Source organism: Diceros bicornis, chromosome 24 (genome assembly GCF_020826845.1).
Source record: "Diceros bicornis minor isolate mBicDic1 chromosome 24, mDicBic1.mat.cur, whole genome shotgun sequence".
In the NCBI taxonomy this organism is placed as follows: Eukaryota; Metazoa; Chordata; class Mammalia; order Perissodactyla; family Rhinocerotidae; genus Diceros; species Diceros bicornis.
The window spans coordinates 34,474,018-34,494,448 of NC_080763.1; the positions used below are offsets into that span (position 1 = coordinate 34,474,018).

The window sequence follows — 20,431 nt, forward strand, 5'->3', positions numbered from 1 at the left end:
TCCTCTAAAAATGTATTTAGGATATTAAAGACTCTAGTCTTTGGTTTGATGACATATCTCCATTTTAACTATTAGTATACTTAAGCACGTTCTGACCTAGCCTTAAAGTCAAAAACATTTACAAGCCTGAATTGAGAGGCTGTATTAGCTCAACTAAATAAGAAAAAAAAAGGTGGAGCCAAATGAACTAATGGTACAATGATGCAGAATGGAATTTAATTACTGATGAAGGGACAGTAGGGTTACAGTACACAAACCAGGCAAGAACTTGAGCAGAAAGTGTTTCTACCCTCCTCCCTTTTCAGAGGGTCTGTTCTCCCCACTCACAGTCTCTTACCCAGACGCCCATCCTATACACAAGTAGTTCTCAAACTCTGGAGCACCAGAACCACTTGGAAGGCTTGTTATAACCCACATCGCGGGACTCCACCCACAGAGCTTCTGACTTCCTGGGCCTGGGGTGACGCCAAGAACTGTAGTTCTCAAATGTTCCCAGGTGACGTTAATGCTGCTAATCCGAGAACCACACTTGGAGAACTATTGATGTAAAGGAGTCCTGGGGAGCTTTGTTATAATGTGGCAGCCAACTAAGGTTTTACCTGATAACTTAATATTTTAACTCTCCCAGGAATATTTGCATCTTCAGAAAGGAAGCCTGAAGGTAGAACTTTCAAGACCCAAAAGAAAGATTTTCTAATGGTTACATTTTAGGCCCCTTGACAAGTAATGAGAAAAATATTTTTGCTCAGTAGTCCTATTCAAAAGCCTAGCAAATGTTTGTTGAATTACGCACCTTGGATCAAAGGTATAATCTTTATGCTGTGGATTCCAATCTCAGGCCATAATCACAGAGGCAAGAAATAGAACATTCTTTATCTTTCTGTAACTCAACTAAAATTCTGTTTCAATCCCCCATTCTGCCAAGGTGCTGGAAACTTTTGTGTGTGTGTGAGGAAGATCAAGCCCTGAGCTAACATCCATGCCAATCCTCCTCTTTTTGGCCGAGGAAGACTGACCCTGAGCTAACATCTGTGCCTATCTTCCTCCACTTTATGTGGGACGCCTGCCACAGCATGGCCTGACAAGCGGTGCGTCGGTGCACATCCCAGATCCAAACCTGGGCCACAAGCAGCAGAGGGCTCGCACTTAACCACTGCACCACGGGGCCAGCCCCAAAGTACTGGAAACTTAATCTCAGTCAATTCGGAGTCCAACCTCTCCTTCCTCTGGGTTCCACCTGTATTAGTTTGCTAGGGCTGTTACGACACAACTCCACAGACTGGGTGGCTTAAACAACAGAAATTAATTTTTTCACAGTTTTGGAGGCTGGGAAGGCCAAGATCAATCAAGATGTCAGCAGGATTGGTTTCTTCTCTCTTCTTGGATTGTCTGCGTCCTCACATGGTCTTTCCTCTGTGCATGCACATCCCTAGTGTCTCTTTGTGTGTCCAAATCTCCTCTTCATATAAGGACATCAGTCAGATTGGATCAGAGCCCACGCTCACAGCTTCATTTTAACTTAATTACCTCTTTAAAGGCCCTATCTCCAAATTCAATCACATTATGAGGTACTAGGGATTAGGACTTCAGTATACGAATTTTGGCAGAGGGGTGTGGGGACACAATTCAGACCATAACACCATCTGAGATCCAGAGAGTTTGTACATTGCCAAGGCTGGAGGGCAGTAGCTCAACTGCTGGTTCTGAAGGCTGCCCTCTATCAATACTGGCCTCTCCTGAGATGCCTTCCTTCCCTTCTGGTCTTCAGTAGTTGGCCCATGCAGGACTCACTTGAGTTGTCCCTCATCCATGGCTGCAAGGCTGCTTCTGTGACACACTGGACCACTGGAAGTGCCAGGAGGTGGGCTGAGACCTTCCATTATTTCTGTGCCCCCCGCCGTGGCCTTCCAGAAATCACTCTACTCTGCCTTTGCTGGGATGGGTACAGCGGAGCTTGGTGAGGCTGTCGCAGGCCTCTCACACACATACTCTTGAGTCTCATCACCTGTCTGGACTTCACCCCAGATATGAGACACAGGTCCACTCTCCTCCTCAGGTCATGTCACCCCATCCCTACCTCAGGGCTTACTGGGTAGGGGATGCAAGCAGTCAGAATGCAGGATCCCTGTCTCAGACCACCACATCTAAGCTCTCATGACTTCTCTCACAACCCGAAGTCCCACCGCCACTAGACAGGAAAAACCTTTTTCTTTTCTTGCGGGCAGGAAGCTTTGTTTTATCTCAACAGGTATTCTCCCAAGCATATTGTCTGTGCCTCAGCCCTTTGCATCCTCCTGAGTTGCCCAAATCTTTTGAAACTCAAAGCCTAGGATTGTCTTCTTTCCCACACTGCTCCCCCTTCTTTTCTGCCAAGAATTCCTTCTCTGAGGCAAAATGGCTAATTGAGCATGTGGAGGTAGAGCTGAGGTAACAGGAAATAGGGCTGGTAAAAGACAGCAGTATTTCAGAACATACCCTCCCATGTTTAGTTGATGCTTTAACTGGTGAAATTGCACCAAACCGACAATGTGGCCTCGCAAAAGACCCTTCATCAGCAGATTAGGCTTCTTGCACTGCCTGCCCCATGGAGAAGTTGGAACCGGGCACATCCACGTTCCCTTCCCCTTTTCCTTATGGCTGGCTCAAGTGCCCTCACACTGGCCAGTGTTGGGTGTCCATTTTGTGGCCTCAGATGACCAGATAACTGATGCACCAGGAACATCAACCCCCTAAAGGCAGTGTTTTGAATAACTGCTGACTGGCTTTTTCTCACCTTGGAGTTGTTAAAATGGCACAGAAGATTCAATGCTCTGCAATTTGCAACTGTTCATTAGATAGCCCTGTGGTTGAAAATACAGTATTGCCAAATATTCTGGACTAAATGGGAAGCAAATTTAATAAACGTTGTTAAACGTCTTATTGTGTAGAATTGGCAAGGTTTTAGCATAGGTCAGCCATGGTTTTTCCCGTATTAAATCAGAAGTGCACGCTTGTGTTTCTTGTGTTTTTCAATGGCATCCTTTTTTTTTTTTGAAGCGCAAAAATCCATAAATATTTGATATGGATATTAAAATACTCTTTCCCTGAAAGCAGAAGTACAGTCTATTTAGGTAAAATAAGAGACTATGAGAGTCATGAAATGCCCATGTATAGAAGCCACAGATAAGTGGATGTGCAACACGAAGCAAAAATGAGAATTTTGGATCACAGTCACAAGTAAACTGAAATTATTACTTCCATTTTTGTAAAGTCTTGAGGGTTTCATTATTAATTTTCCACATTATACTTAAATTTTTCATTATTTCAGTAAAAATGTAAGGTACTCTGAATTTTTAAGTTACTGTTACAAACTCTCATTTATTTCATAAATGTAAGTTATTACTTTCATTATTCTCAGTGAAAGACCTACAAACGAAGTATAGAAAACCTTCACATTCCTGTTACATCTTGAATAACACCAAGATTAAAAGTCATGGTTATATCACCAGACCATCTTTTCTATCCCCGAGGAGGAAAAAAACCAAGAACCTACCAACAGCAACCTCTAATGTCCTTTTACAAAAATAGACTCAAATTGTCCTGATTATAGTTTTTAAAATTAAGTTAAATTTTTCCATTCCAAACTGATTCTGTCCTTATAAGTAATATTCTCCTCTTCATTTATAATAAAAGTTTATGAGGGCAAAATTCAAAAGTGATCTCTGACTTTTATATCTCAGCTATATATGAAGCTAATTTCACTTCATGTTAAATTACTTATGGATTTGGCAGCAACTGTCAACAGCTTAAAGTACTACATGAGTTTTCATCATAACAATTCATATCCTTCTCAAATAAATTTTGAAGTTTCAAAAATTATTGATTTGCCTAAGCCAGTTTAGTTCAACTAGGTTTTATCAATCTCTGCCTTCTATTCCAAGGGGAGAATCCAAGGAGAAAATGATTCTGCAATAAAATACTATATAGCTAATCCCATTGGTCCCTTAGGGAAAAAAAAGACTAGAAAGTTGGCTACCTTATTCCACCATCATTGCCATTAAGCAATGAAACATGCTCATTATATACCCAACCCACATTCTCCGTCTGCTGTTTTTCTCCCAGGAAGTTGGCTCCCCTGAATCCATCTACAACATCCTTTCCTATCTCACACATGCAATGACTCATCTAATCATTTTTGTACCTCTCTTGGAGTACTTATTCATTTTTGCAGTTGTATTATTATTCTTATTGAACATGCCTTTCTCCTTCACCTGGTGATAAGCTCCTTATGGGCTATAGTCAGGTCCTGTGTATCTCCCAGCACAGTGCCCTAAGACTATAGTAGATATATGTGTTGACAGAATAAATGAATGAGTGAATGAGTGAATGAATGACTAAATGAAATTCTAGTACACATTGTATTCAATAAAATAAATATAATATCAGTATATGATTATAATTAAGATGCAAAGAGAAAAATGAGTTATAAAAATTATACTACAGTAAATAAATGAAAACATCTTTTAAAATATTTGAAAGACTTCTTTTGTTCACATTTGGATAGTGTACATCCTTCTCATTAAGATGCTGCTTCCTCATTGGTTTATGATGAAATATGAGTGCAATTTCCTGTCCCCTCAGCAGTGTAGGTTTCTCTTCTTGGTGAAAGCAGATTTATCCAGCTCCTCGGTCAACAAAATCGTCACCCCAAGAAACATGGGTAAGTATAAAATTGAAAAATAAAATAGGATTTTTAAGTAGATAACATATTTTTCATGATTGTTAGTAATGTAGGCAACATTTTATCTGGTTTAGTCTGTATAAATGTGGCAATGCAAAGCGTTATAATAGAGACAAATAAGGATGACACATGGTTTCCTCTACTTTGAGCAGTGGTAATAGGATGTCAAAACGTACGTTTAGAAATAGTTGGGTAAAACTATCAAAATACAAAAGAGAAATGTTTATACTCAATCTCCTCTTCAGGAAACATTGGCAAACTGAACTAAGTGGTTAGGAAGAATTCTACCAGCTCCTGGCTCCAGAGCTGTCTGGCATTGTTTCCTCATCAGCACAGTATCCCCTAGTGATACTTTTTATACCATCAGAAATAATGTGAAATAGGGAAATAGTATTTCCAGTATTAATGAGAATTAATAATTCTTACTTAATAAGTGACAATCACGGTGTCTGACACATAGTAGAGTCTTAATAAGTAGCTATTAAATTGATAAATAAAGGCAAATGTTTCCTGTAGTGCTGTAGGAAAATATGTCATCTTTTGATCATTGTCACCAATGATTTGTACTATTTTAGGAGCTGGTTAAGAATAGACATGTGGGTTATCTTTTTTTGGCATTTGGTAAAAATTAAAATCAAAATGAAAAACTTATCCAAATTTCTCAGCACTGGTTCTCAATACAATTTTCTCAAAATTTGTTTAAAGTAGTCAAAATAATATCTGAAAAGATGTATGAATAATAAGAATTATGTATTCCATTAAAATCTCAGATTCACACAAATTAATTTAACAACTATTACCTGCAGACCTCCCTATAGTATGTGAAATGTTACTGCACAAATCACACTCTGGGTGCCTCTGACTTCTCTGCTATGATCTGGGTAGATGGCCAAAGGTGACCTCCTTTCAGGAAATATAAAGAACAGCACAAAGGACAGCTACGGATTAGGTACATTTTACCGTCATTAAAACAATAATATTCACTAATGTATATGAAGGCTTACCATGTGCGAGGTTCTTTGCTTCATGTGTCATCTTATTTAATCCTCACAACAGTTCTACGAAGTGGGTGCTATCTTACATCTGTGAAAACTGAAACTTAGAGAAGTAAAGAAACATACATGGTCACAAATACCCCAAGGGCTATTGAGAGCACTTCAAACAGTTTCCAAAGCCCACACACATCACCACAAGCCTCCACAGCCACTGCATCTGTAGCACAATAGAGAAGACACCCAGTATCTGCTTCATCAAACCATTCAGTCTTGTGGTTGTGTCAATCAAGGCAGGAAACGTTTTTACAGAGAAAGAAATTTATTCCATTGAGAACTTTATAAATCCTCCTAAAATCATTTTTTCCATTTTATTCATTTATACTTTTTAAGAGAAAATATGCATATTTATTGAGTAATATGGATAAAGAAGGAAGGGGCACCCATTTCCCGTCACCCAGTTCTTTCAGTCCTGGTCCCAAGGAAGGGTATTTTCATGGTTCAGGTGTTCTCCTCAGACACATTAGCCTAGTAATGGATGTGATGTCATGCACCCATCAGAGTTCCATCCTCTGTAGCTTGTTTGCTTCATGCATCTCACACTTTTTTCTAGCATCATTTTCCTTCCTTACTTATATCCTTTAGAAGTTTGTTTAATGAGGTTTTGGGGGGGAAATTTTCTCAGCGGTAGTTTATTTGGAAATGTCCTTATTTTTGCTCTGGTTTTGAAATTTGGTTCTGTTGGGTATATATAGGATGACATATATTTTCTTAGCGATTTGGAAATATCAGTCCACTGTCTTCTGGTTTCTATTATTATTGTGTTGAGAAATCCTTTGTCAGTCTGAATTTCTTCCTTTGTAGGTAGACCATCTATTCTCTCGGGTTCTTTTTTCCTTAGTCTTTGGTGATCCACAGCTTGATTGCCATGTGTCTACATGTAAATTTCCATCTTTGTTTGTTTTTAACCCTATTTGGGACTTGCTGGGTTTCATAAATCCGAGGATTCCATGTCCTTCATCAGTTCTAGACAGCTGTCAGTCTCTTTTCGAACATTGCCTTTTCCCTATTTTCTCGCTTCTGTCCTTATAGAACTTCAATTATACATATGCTGACCTTTTCATTTTATCCTCCATGTCTCTTTGGTATTTTCTTGTCTCTTTAACACTCTGATAATTTTGTGTTATTTCTTTAGTTCTACTTTGTAACATACTAATTCCTCTCTCAGCTGGAGCTAATCAACTGATTAGTCCCTGTGTCTATGTTTTTAATTTAAATTATTATATTTTTTATTTCTAGAAAGTCTATTGCAAACTTTTTAAAATTACGCCTGGTCATCTTTGTAGTCTCTTGCTCCATACTCGTGTTTTCAAAGCCCTTCTTTTATTTCTTTAAACATATTAAATATACCTGCTTTGTGTCATATGATCTATCAATTTTATCTCTCAAGCTTTTGTGGATCTGGTACTCTTCTTTCTTGTTTTTGCTAAATCTCACAAACAGTGGCTAATTTCCACGTGCGTGCATACGTGTGTGCACACGTGCACACGCTCTCTAATGAACTCATATTTGTTGAACTTTATCTGTAAGAATTTTTTTTTTTTGTGAGGAAGATCAGCCCTGAGCTAACATCCATGCTAATCCTCCTCTTTTTGCTGAGGAAGACCGGCTCTGAGCTAACATCTATTGCCAATCCTCCTCCTTTTTTTTTCCCCAAAGCCCCAGTGGATAGTTGTATGTCATAGTTGCACATCCTTCTAGTTGCTGTATGTGGACGCGGCCTCAGCATGGCTGGAGAAGCAGTGCATGGGTGAGCACGCTCGGGATCCGAACCCGGGCCGCCAGTAGCGGTGCGCGAGCACTTAACTGCTAAGCCACGGGGCTGGCCCTGTAAGAATTTTTGAAGCCTGGGTTGGGAAGCTTTCCTCAAGGGATGATTTGTATTTACTTCTGCCGGGTATCTAGAATATTTATTTTTTCATATCATAAACCTTTATTTTTGGTGAATTCATTTTCATATTATTTAAATTACTTATTGTTTGTTTAATTTTGTTTCTATGAATTACTTTTTATATATGAGGAAAGAAGTAAAATCATGTCATTTCTTAGGAAGGCATATTTGCTCCATCTCCCAGCAAAACAGATGTTGGTCGGTTGTCAAGATTCTTTACAGCCCATCCCATATAGTCTTTCGACTCCACTTTTGAACTTTTTAACTGCGATATAACATATATGCAGAAAAATGCACATATCCTAAGTGTATAGCTTGACAAATTTTTACAGACTGAACTTGTTCATGGAATCAACACTCATATCAAGAAACAAGAAACAGAACAGTACCAAATTCTGAGAAGTCCCCCAGTGCCCTCTTCCTGTCAGTACCCAGCCCCTCCCCAAAGGTAACCACTACCTGATTTCTCTTTTTGTCCTTAACAATTAAATGTTTAATACAACACTCTACATTGCTGTTTGCAGCGATGCACACAGGCTTTGTTGAGAAGGAAGAGAAATGCTTGATGGTTCTTCCTGCTTGTCATGAGATATATATATATCTCATGTATATACACACACACACACACACATCAATTGAGATAACTATATATGTCTTTCTATTTCAACTTCACAGTTGGTCTTATTTACATTTTCTTCATGAGTGGTGAAAAATACTTAATTTCAACTTTAAAACAATTCACAGAGGATTCCTGAACTAAACAACAGACTCTTCAAAATTCAGCCTCATGACTCTAAGAACTGGGAGGCTATTTTCTTTTAGTGTGGTAGAGCGGGGTATTTGCTCCTTTTAGCCATCTATTTCTAAAATTGAGTGCAGGGAAAATAAAAGCCTGTCTAAATAAAACTGTTACATTGCCCATTTTAACTTATTAAAAAGAAACACTTTTAATCTTTCAAAGAAACCATGTTGACAGATACAGGGAAACATAACACATTGTCACTGAGGGTGAGAACATGATGTGAGATGATTCTTTTTACAAGTTTATTTGAAGCCCATGTAGTCTAATCGAGCACATGAAAGTGTCAGCCTCCAGAAAGTGTGGGTTTATTTTATATCTAATTTGCAGAAATGATCATTCACAAGTCATTTTCTTTAATTAGAATTGGTATTATAGCTAGAAGACTTGTACTAATCTTTTGGTGCTACTACTAGGTGGAAAATAGAAATGTTTTAAACCTTGATCAAATTTCTAAGATAGTTTTATATAAAAGGCAGAAAACAACATAGTTAAGAGTCAAGAGGCTGTAACATTACAACCTGGGATTGCTTCCAAGTTCTACCAAGATTAGGTAGGTAATTTGGGGCTAATTGCTTAATATGTGGCTCAATTCTTCATTTTTAATATAGGGTTATAATAAATAAATTTTAGTGAAACAACAATTACAACAAATATGCCTGCCATTTAATATGGTGCCCAGCACATAGAAAGCCCTCAATAAATGAATCACTACCCTGATTTCTGACAGCAGAGATTAACTTTACCTGGTTTTTATTAGATGGTATATACTCTTTGGTGCCTATCTTTTCCTGTCATTCTCCACTATGCTTCTGAGCTTCAACCACATTATTGCATGTAGCAATAATTTGTTCATTTTCATTGATGCATAGATTTCAATTGTGTTAATATACCACAATTTGCTTATCTATTCTACCGCTACTGGGCATTCCAATTGGGGGAGATTACAAATAGTGTTCCCGTGAACATTCTAATTCTGCCACATGTCCTTTGGTAAACATATGTATGTATTTCTGTTGAGCATATACCTAGAACTAGAGTTGCTGAATCATATGGTATGCATAAGTGCCAAACAGTTTCCAACCAGGAGTAAATAGGAGTTCCAGGTGGGCATATAGTTGTATCTTGTTGTGATTTTAGCTTGCATTTCCCTGATGACTAATGAAGTCGAGCACATAGATCCAGCATTAATTCACTGTTGGCCTGAAGTTTTCGGGACCAAACTAGTGGTGTAGACTCAGACTCAGTTCCCAAGTGGGGACCAGATTCAGAGGCCATGAATCCTCACGGACTTTTTGTTATAGCTCCTCACAGAAACCAAGCTGGGACAGGGAACTTGCCAACTTTCCCTGCTGTCTGCAAATGCCTGTAAAGTTTGTTATTTTATTATGTTTATTTTCTAGTTCACCCTTTGCTTGACGGCAGAGGCTCCTGGATCCCAACGTGTGTGAGATGGTGAGGACCACTTCCCGCCTGCATGGGCCCACACTCTAGTTCAGAGGCTCTGGTTAGCTCCTCCAGATCCACATATGCCTCCAGGACACCCAGAGCTTTACTGCTCACTCACCTCCCTGATCTCAGCTCCCACTTCCTTTTTTTCCATCACAAAATTTCTTCCTCTCTGCAGGTTCACCTATTGATTTAAAAGACTATTTTTCACATTTTATTCATATTTTTAGGTGTGCTAAAACTACATGATTTTAGGAATTTTAGGTCTTTGTTTTAAAAGTGACATATATGTACTCTGGACATGGGTTACTCCACCATCAGAATCCTGTGCCTTGTAATGGCAGGGCTCTTTTGTGCTTAGGGCTCGTTGACACTTGGAAAGGGGTGGTTTTGATGTCATCTAAGCCCCACAATACACAGGAAGAGGGCAATTCTTCCTTCCCCTGCATAGTGACTCTACAAAGCCTTCTGTGAAGATCCCCATCAGATAAATCATCCAAAGCACTCGGCCTCACTAGCAAAGGCATATAGACAGAAAATATATAGAATATAATTTCTCTACTCCAGTATGAAAAGAAGGATGGATTCTCTATTCCTATGTGAATCTCTAACATCAGACCTTCAAAAAGACACTAACCTAATAAACTATTTAGTATAAAGGTGGAAACTATTAATCACAAGATTTTACTCACAATTGAAAACATTCTGCCCTCTCTTTCACAAGAGTATGAGAAAGATAAAATGAGTTAGCCACAAAGGAAGTAAAGGAAAAACAGAAGAGGTACTATTGCTTAATCATTTATGAAGGTTCAGCAAGCTGCTATCTTTTAAAATACTGCACTTTATTAAATTTCTTGTGGGGTCTGCCCCGTGGCTTAGTGGTTAAGTGCACCCACTCTGCTACTGGCAGCCTGGGTTCGGATCCCGGGCGCCCACGGATGCACCGCTTGATCGGCCATGCTGAGGCGGCATCCCACATACAGCAACTAGAAGGATGTGCAACTATGACATACAACTATCTACTGGGGCTTTGGGGAGAAAAAAGGAAAAAAAAGGAGGAGGATTGGCAATAGATGTTAGCTCAGGGCTGGTCTTCCTCAGCAAAAAGAGGAGGATTGGCATGGATGTTAGCTCAGGGCTGATCTTCCTCACAAAATAAAAAAAAAATTTCTTGTGACAATGTTTTCATGGCCAATAAGCTGATTTTGAAAGTGCCTTATACCTAGATTGCATATGAAATTAAAAACTTGAAATCACATAACTGTACACTGTATCATATGCTCAAAAGCATTTACTGATTACCAACAAATCAATGAATTTACCATCTTTTTTATTAGCTCTTAAAATGACTTTTCAACTTTAGTTTTTTGTTCTTAGATCATGTCCAGTGAGAAGCAGAATTCCCTCTAATCTAGCATCCCTTGGATAATTCTTATTTGAAAGATGTAAAATACCTCAGCTTGATTTCACTTACTGAAGTCAATTAGATCATTTTCCCTTTTTAAATACCTTCATTATAATTGAATGCATTTTTGACATCTTTAATAAATGACATGAAAGATTGTTTCAAAATCACGATGTATCTTTTGAACATCTAAACTATTCTAGTTCATCTTTCATTACAGAAACAAAGGCATTTTAAAAAGAGATGTCAATCTCTGTGAAAATAAAGCCTTATATATTCATGTTTGCACCAATCTCCTCTGAGTTTCATGAAGAAAAGGAGAGTGGAGACAGCACTGTATGAAAGCTGAGAGATAACCCGGTTGATCCTTGGAGAGTTCTTCGTCGGCATTCTGTGATAATGAGCACATGGACTTCAGCTTATTAAAATCGACTGACCGCTTTATCTAACTGCCAGGAGCCTGGATTCTGACTTCCAACCATTGACATCTGTGTGAAAATTGATCTACATCCACCCTTTAAAAGCGTTGATGAATTAATCAGAAGCTTTCAAAGCAAAGAAAAATGGAAGAAATCATAGTAAAAGTGAATTAGATGTTGAAAACAAACTACAACGAGGCAAAGCTTACCTTGCTATTTATCTTCTAAGAACCAATGTAATTGCTACCCTAGAAAGAGAAAATGAACAGCACATGTATTGAAGAACAGCATGACCTGGATCACTATTTGTTTCCAATTGTTTATGTCTTTGTGGTCGTAGTCAGCATTCCAGCCAATATTGGATCTCTATGTGTGTCTTTTCTGCAAGTAAAAAAAGAAAATGAATTAGGAATTTACCTCTTCAGTTTATCACTGTCAGATCTGCTGTATACGTTAACTCTCCCTCTGTGGATTGATTATACTTGGAATAGAGACAACTGGACTTTCTCTCCCGCCTTGTGCAAAGGCAGTGCTTTCTTCATGTACATGAACTTCTACAGCAGCACAGCGTTCCTCACCTGCATCGCTGTTGATCGGTACTTAGCAGTTGTCTACCCTTTGAAGTTTTTTTTCCTAAGGACAAGAAAATTTGCATTCATGGTCAGCCTATTTGTCTGGGTATTGGAAACCATCTTCAATGCTGTCATTCTGTGGGAAGACGAAACAGCTATCGAATACTGTGATGCCAAAAAGTCTAATTTTACTTTATGCTATGACAAATACCCCTTGGAAAAATGGCAAATCAAACTCAACTTGTTTAGGACGTGTGCAGGCTATGCCATACCTCTGGTCATCATAATGGTTTGCAACCGGAAAGTCTACCAAGCTGTGCAGCACAATCAAGCCACAGAAAACACCGAAAAGAAGAGAATCATAAAACTACTTGTTAGTATCACGTTGACTTTTATCTTGTGTTTTACTCCCTTTCATGTGATGTTGCTGATTCGCTGTATTTTAGAGCGGGATGTGAACTTCAATGAGCGTCTATTTGACCACAAGTCTGGGAAGCAGACTTATAAGATGTATAGAATCACAGTTGCGTTAACAAGTTTAAATTGTGTCGCTGATCCAATTCTGTACTGTTTTGTAACTGAAACAGGAAGATCTGATATGTGGAATATATTAAAATTCTGTACTGGGAAGCTTAGTACATCACAAAGGCAAAGTAAAAGCACAATTTCTATGTCTACAAAAGATACTGTGGAATTAGACATCTTGGAATAGAACCAGGGAATTTTTTTTAAGGTACATAATATCAAATCACCGAGATTACATTTTGAAAAGGAAATCTAGCATGGGAGGGGACTAAGTGTTCCAAGTGAGTGAATATTTTAATCTGCTCCAATGGAAATATTTTTAAAGTGCACTGTATAGCTCCCTGACTTTTACTGAATGAGTATTAAATAAAATATCATATTTTCCTAATGACTCGGGATCATTATTGTTGAATGATAATTGTCTGTATCTGTGCTATAATCCCTCAGAGGTTAGTAAAATGGATGGAACTGTGTGTCTTGAAATCAGTGACCTTCGTATCTGGTTTTTATGATTTTTCTCAGTCTTTCTATGAATTTCAGGCTGTCAGCTATCACTTCTCCCAACTGTAGGTACCTGTCTCCAACAATTCCAACTGCTAAATACTGCTTCAAATCTTCTCATTGTTAACAAATACTTATTGAGCCCACTCTATGTACCAGGTTTTGTGTTAAGTACTGGGGTTACTTAAGAAATGGTCTCATGAAGCCTTATGAAGCGCACATCAGTTTGGAAACCTAGTCACTGAGTTGTAAGACTTCTTTATAAAGTAAATCGTCTCTGAGTGGGAGTCTGAAGGCCTCTTCCAAGACACAAAGTACATGAGCTTCGTGAAAGCTCTTTCAGCTGCTCAGAGACCTTCTTTCTTACCAGTCACAATATTTCTGTTTGATTTTGATTTTTTTTTAATTTGCGATTGAGTACAACCGAGTTGAAAAAATACCAGAAGTCTAATGTCTGCACAAAAAGACACATTATAGACAAAAAGGACATTCATTATATTAAATCTTACATTCAGAGACTTCTTTTTGGACTTAAAATATTTAGAAATGCTTGATATAATATATTATTTTATATTTATAATTTCTCACTATGGAAATTGCTCTGCCTAGTTTTAAGTAGGCATTTTTCCTAACCAAAATATTTTTTGAGATTTTTTAAAGATTTTTTTTATCTTACTCTCCTTTTCTCCTCCTCTCCCTTCTCTCTCCTATCTGTTCCTTCAACTCCTCCCCAAATGATCAGATAGCAAATGTCTTGGTACTATCTAGTGCCCTCACATTAGAAAACAAAAATCCTGATAGCAAGAAAGACTAACAACCTTTCAATAATGAATTTCTAGACACAGTGAAAAATCAGAGAGTGCACAAGCTGACTACATTTTCCACTTGTTTTCCATGATAGTTTGAGTACACGAGAGAAAACCACCTTACTCTGAGGCCAGCTGTGCAGTCTCCGTTCTTTGCATTTTTCTAGTCATAATGTTTTTAGAGAATTAATAGATTCTGGTCTGGACACTCTGAGATACACTTACATATGCTTAAAGGCTAAAGATGCACCATTAAAATGAAGAGTACCTAAAACAGTTTGGGCTGTTTGGTTGATTATTGGTCAATTATTGGTGGCCTGTGAGTTGATTACTTGTAAAAGTAAAAGATCCAGAAGCAATTTTGCCCACAGATGGAAACTCAGATGCAGGTTAAGTGTCTTGTCCAAGGTCACACAGTTAGCTGGAGGCAGAGCCAGGCCCTGAACGCAAGACTCCTGGCTTCCCTCCAGAGTTATTTTTCCTTCTTTATAGTTTTCTTTCTTTTTTTTTTTTTTTTAACATTTCCAGCATTTCTTTCTTTAGGGATGAAAAAGACATATATGCATGAGGAGTTGTTCAGGATAGTCACTGGATTTAGATCAGAATAAGGGAAAAAAGGAGAGTTCTTTCATAACTAATTCCTCTAGAAATATAATAAGCGATATAGATAGTAGATAAACTGATCTGTTACAGAAAACTTATTAGGATTTTACCTCAGTTGGTTATATGAAGAGATTTGGCAAAGACAAACTTGTGGCACCCTTAATAAGAATATTCTATTTAACGATTAACCGCAAAACCATGATTTAGGATGTTGTGAGATAAATTCCAAAATGAACCAGGCTGCCAAAACCTTCAAGCTGCCCATCCTTCCTCTCAGAGCAGGGCCCATCATGGAGAATCCATGTCGGGCGGGTGCTCGTATGATTTACAGCAAAGCGCTCCAGACATGATCTAAAGTTATCTGCAATCCCAACACTGTAAAGTTAATCTTTTAGTTTTGAAAGGCTTTTTAGGTTCCTAATTAAACTTTCACATTAAACTGAAAGTAATTCTGGAAGGAATAAGACCTTGTAGCTATTATTACCTGGAACTTTGTTGTCAGAAGACCTGGATTGGAACACCACCAATCTTCCACTTACCAGCTGTTTGACCTCAAAAAATGTTTGTGCTCTCCCTAAGGCTCAGTTTCTATAAACTGCAGGAACAATAGTACCACATGTTTTTAACAAGTAGATGTGAAAACACTTTGTAAACTGTGATGAGATTTCTAAATGTTCATTATTCCTAGTTATTCTCATCTTTACTTGGACAGCTACCCAAGAGACAGAACAGTCCCTGGAGAGACACTGGGGCTAGGAATGTAGCAATGTGAGCTGGTAGGAGCTGGCTTCCGCACACCACTGTGTGGTGTGGAAGCTGTGAGTGCTTCCTCCAGGTGGTTGAACACATCCATTAAGCTAACTTGAGGGCGTCATTGCTCCTGGCTCTGTGGCACATTCTCAATAGTGCCTGCTCCTAGGAGTTCACAATGCTGAGGAGACACACCATATGCACATCACCATAAACAGATAGGTAGATATCCATTTCTAAATTGTTTAAATTTTTGACTTTTTATTTACTTCATTCAGAATGTTATTTTTCATTTTAATGAAATCAATTAGATATCTTGGATAGGCCAGTAAAGGACTGAGAACAGGTTTTTATATCCTTCATTTTCCCTACCTAGTCTGGGGAAGCTTCCTGAGTGAAGGATAAGTTAAAAGATGTCAAAAACAACCACCTCGTTTCGCTCAAATTATATAGCCTCATCTCCCCAGGAACATCCTGAGGACATCTGCTTCCCCAACCTGATTTATTCCTTTTTCTCTTTTTAATTTAAGCTAAAAATTTTCCCCAAGACATTATATTTCCATTCTTTAATGTTATGAGCAAAGAAACAACTATTTACTAATTGCCTCTGTTGACTTTGTGAACTTGATTTAATTTTAATTAGACGTACCAATTTTGAAATAGAATTTGGGATACATTGCATGTAGGCGTTTCTTTTTACAACACTTTTATCTTGCCCTGGGCTTTTTTTGCCCAGTCACCACTGTCATCATTCTGTCATTTATGCATGGGGGCCCTGTTCTTTTCTGGCTAAACCCATCTACAGGTTGCCATGGAAATACAACAGCTACTATAAAACCCTGACCCAAGAAGGCCTTTGTGTTAATAGACTTCTTTGTGTAGGTCCATGGGATGACCCTGCCCTGAATTAGAAGGCTGTTCCTCCAATCCACACACCCACGCACAAATAACACATATTCTTAGACACACACAAACGACCTGTCCTATCCCACAAAAACAGACAAACAAAAACATCTCTGGGCTGTTTTAGCACATGCTTGTACTGTTTTGTAAGATGTCTAATATCAACTAGTAGAACACATATTACCTCCTTAACTTCTGGAATAATGCACCATGTGGGTGTTTTCATTTTCTTATTTACTAAATCAGCAGCCAGGGAGACATTGCTAAGATTCTCCCTGCCTACCCCTCCTCTCTTCCTCCTCCAGCCAGAACTGGCTGCCAAGCAAGCTGTGGTAAGAAAACTTACCTCAGCATTTTTTTTCATTGCTCTACTATTCTGGAAAAATCCAGTTCTGACTGAGATGTTTTATTTACATCTCCTGGAGAGACACCTTCGAGGGAAAATAACAGAAGTTTAATTTAAAAGAAAGCAGGGATGTCCAATTTTGTTTTTGGTTTATAGTGCAAACACCTGATTCGGTTCAAGTTAAAAGAAATTTTTTGACTGCTATTATTTCTTTTCTTCGTTGGCATTTCATACAACTTAAAGACGGAGCACAACGTGATGAAGTTCATGTTGTTTGGTTGCGTTAGCTGAGTGCCCCTTGTGTGCAGAAGTAAGCCGACAACGGCAAAACGGAGTCGAACGTGGGTGAGAGGGAAGTGATGTGGGAGTTCGGATTCCTCTTCTCCTCCAAAGATCCTTTTCTCACTCCATCATTTGTTGCTGGCCAAGAAAAATCACGCGGGGCCTCTGTCTGTGACCACTAGGTGTCGAGCACGTTCTATTCAGAACCTTGTAGTTCGTGGCTAGCTGCCACTCCCAAAGAGCAAAGAGTAGCTTAGGGTGACAATTTCCTATCGAAGAAACAAGAACTATCTCCAATGAATTGGAAATGAATGGGGGGAAATGCTGATATTCAGTCTGCATCATTTATTGCTATGTTTTCTGGAAAGCTCAAGAATCATCACATAATTTCATTTGGTTTAAGCCTCATACGTAATTCCAGTATTTTTTTTTAGCCGGTTAAAATTAGTTGGTCTGCATGTAAGAGAACATGGATTGAATTGTGCAATTCCTGCAGGATTGTGGATATAATACTACTGACTTGTTCTTATTTAGTTATGTTACCCATATAAGAAAATACTGGCCACTCTTCACACAAACAGAAACATAAAACATTTAAGCTATAAGCCGTTTGCAATTTTGTCTACTATGTTGAAATTATTATCTATGAAAGTTAAGATATAATTCAATATATGTATGATTTTTAATTTCTAATTTATTATTGTTAGATCTCAGCTCTAAAAAATTACATTTTTTATTTTGAATTGTTTAAATCTGTTCTTCCCCAAAGAACAGTAATACAATCATATTCTAATTTAACAGCATTTGCATATCATTAAACATATAATGGCCTGTAATCAATTTTTCCTCTTCCTATAATTTTCTTAACCCCTTTATGAAACACTAGTGGATTTTTACACATTAAAAAAATAGGTTATGATTCCTCAAATAATGTCACAATTAGGTGTTCAAAAAGCAAGCCAATAAATGAATGAGCTAGGGAAGGCTCCAAATCATTGCTCAGTGCAAGCTTTAGAGTAAAAATATAAATTGTGTTATCTAAGAAATGTGTGCTCAATTAATTTCAAATTAAATACAATCAAGAAATCTTGTCAGTGACTTGACTTGCCAATGCTATGAAAAATAACTTCAGTTCTCAGTATTTCATTGATCTTTCTTGGATACATGATTGAACTTGTAAACATCCGTCTAAAAGAATCCTTTTCAAAATTATTGTAAAATTTCTGGTCTTGGCTCCAAGACTATTGACAGTTACTAACGAATGGATTAACCTGGAACCCCTAATTTCTTTTGACAGTTAAATGATTCAAATGAAAGGATTGCAATAATGGACTAAAAAGTGCCTCTGTAGAAATGCCGCAGAGAGGTAACCCGTGAACCTTTAGAGCGTGCACATAACGAGGGCCAGCTCTGTTATGTTTTATTAGTGTTTTTTAAAAATACATAGAACAAAAAATTATCCTCTTTCGTGCCACTCACCCACTCGTGGAAATGACACTCGCTGATGCTAAGGAAGGCTGTTTTGAATCTTCAGGATAATGCCTTCACTGTTTCTCTGGCAGGTCACCCAAGAAAGGAGAGGGTGACATTCTGTGTTCAAAAGGACTACAGGACGGGAAGACCTAATGCATTTCACACGTGTCCAGTCCTCCTTGGATGAAACGATTGCCAAGGCAAGGCAAGTCTGGAATAAGCATAGATTCTCCTTCTTGCTCTACAAATCTTGTTCTGATCCCTAAAAGAACTATTGTTAAGAGTATTCTCACTGGTAAACAGAATTGTTTGTTAAGTGAATAAATAATTTAACTCACAGAATGAACTAAGAATGGTGCAATTTCACACTTTGACCTACCCCAAGGGTTCAGTTTTTGACGCCTTTGGGACTATTCGTATTTTCAGTTGAAAATTTTTAAGATTTTATAGAAAAATAAGGTTAAGGAGAAAGAGTTTCCTTTCAGGAAAGCCGTTATTAACGTATGTCACACTTTTTAAAGTAAAACAGACATTTTCAATGATATTTTATTCATCTTAAATTGGTAATGACAGGAACTGTCATATTGATTTCCATCTGTCATTCCTAACTCATGAGAAATTTTTCTAGGATGTTCTTTTCATAAATTTTTAGTAAGATATCCATAAATTAACTTCATTTTGTTGCAGGCTATACAATGGTGTGAGTCTCTGTTCATTGATTCAGTGCTACAAAAAGTACTGCTGCCTTTTCTTTAAGGCAACTTAATTGTAACTCCCAGCCCACATATCGCTAAGCTCTAGGAAATTCTATCTCGGTCCTTACTGGGCTGTCCTCCTCTCTCAGGTCCACACCAGAATCAGGGAGGTTTACATGATGCTAAGAAAATGGAAGAGGGGACTTTCATTTCCAGTCTCCATCAATCCCCAGTGACAGTGACATCATCTAAGCTTTCAGTGGCCCTTTGAACCTCAGTGGTTCTTCGCTGCCTCCCTGACTATCCTGGAACACAAGGCTTATTGACAAGACTGGGTAGGAGCCCAGTTAATGACTCAGATTCCTGTGCATCACGTAGACATTCTCTTCAAAATTCATATGGTTCTTGGTTTCACGAATGGAGCATGTAGTACCTAAATTAAGCCAATCAAAGCAATCCAATCCCCTGGAACAATGATCGGTTCAGTGGTGGGCATGTAAATGCTTAGAATGCTGGGAAAAAGGCTCAGTCCTTTGCCCTGGATGATGTGACATGCAGATGAGATGCCTGGAATCTCTGTGGCCATTTGTGATCATGGAAGAAAGGAGAACTCAGGGAATCAAAGAGCACTGGAGCAGGGTTCTATGACATGATGAGTTTCCACACATCGCAGTTACGTGAACCAAATAAACTTCCTTATTCTTCAAATCAGTCTGAGTCAGATTTTTTTCTTTCTTGAACCCCAAAGGGCCCCATTGGAATGTGGAACACAGAAGTGAGAGTGATGTAAGTTGCAGCCTCTTGGTTATTGAATAGCTGAAGAGGCATGATGGAGAGGGCGATGAGGACATCTCTCTAGTTTGTAAAGTTAGCAATCCTTGTTAGTAAACAGTAGCAAAACAACCACTTAAACTCTTTCCTGCTCCCTCCTGGGACTCAGAAAATGCCTACCAAGGCTGTCACATCAGAGAATTGTTAGGAAAAATTCAAGACATTGGAGTCTTTGGGCTTCTTTTTACAGTCTTCAATAAGGTCCCACAAGAGAAAGGTAAACTAATACAATTTTTGTGAAAGCTTTCCTGATATACTCAAATCTAGAAAATACTGCCAAAGAGCCCAACCACTGAAGCAATGTGTTTTCATGCTTCAGGAAAAGAGTGAATTTTAGCCGGGAAGAGGAAGTCAATATTAGCTGCGAGTCACTAGTGAGCAGAGTCTCAAAAGCCAGACATTATGGAGA

General features: G+C 38.3%; 1 protein-coding gene across 2 annotated transcripts; it reads left to right on the plus strand.

Moving 5' to 3' along the window:
• Window positions 1-4,618: 4,618 nt before the first annotated feature.
• Window positions 4,619-13,220, plus strand: GPR65 (G protein-coupled receptor 65). Of its 2 annotated transcripts, XM_058567950.1 has the most exons (3): window positions 4,619-4,699; window positions 7,996-8,111; window positions 11,537-13,220. In XM_058567950.1, exon 3 carries the CDS (start codon window positions 11,997-11,999, stop codon window positions 13,017-13,019), a length of 1,023 nt encoding a protein of 340 aa, XP_058423933.1. In that variant the 5' UTR covers window positions 4,619-4,699; window positions 7,996-8,111; window positions 11,537-11,996; the 3' UTR covers window positions 13,020-13,220. The 2 variants fall into 2 exon arrangements, with proteins under 2 accessions (XP_058423933.1, XP_058423932.1); XM_058567949.1 differs by lacking the exon at window positions 7,996-8,111 and having other exon boundaries at window positions 4,625-4,699.
• Window positions 13,221-20,431: the final 7,211 nt, after the last annotated feature.

What these genes read in the sequence shown, in the direction of transcription:
- GPR65 (XM_058567950.1), top strand. Translation starts at nt 11,997, where the DNA reads ATGAACAGCACATGTATTGAAGAACAGCATGACCTGGATCACTATTTG.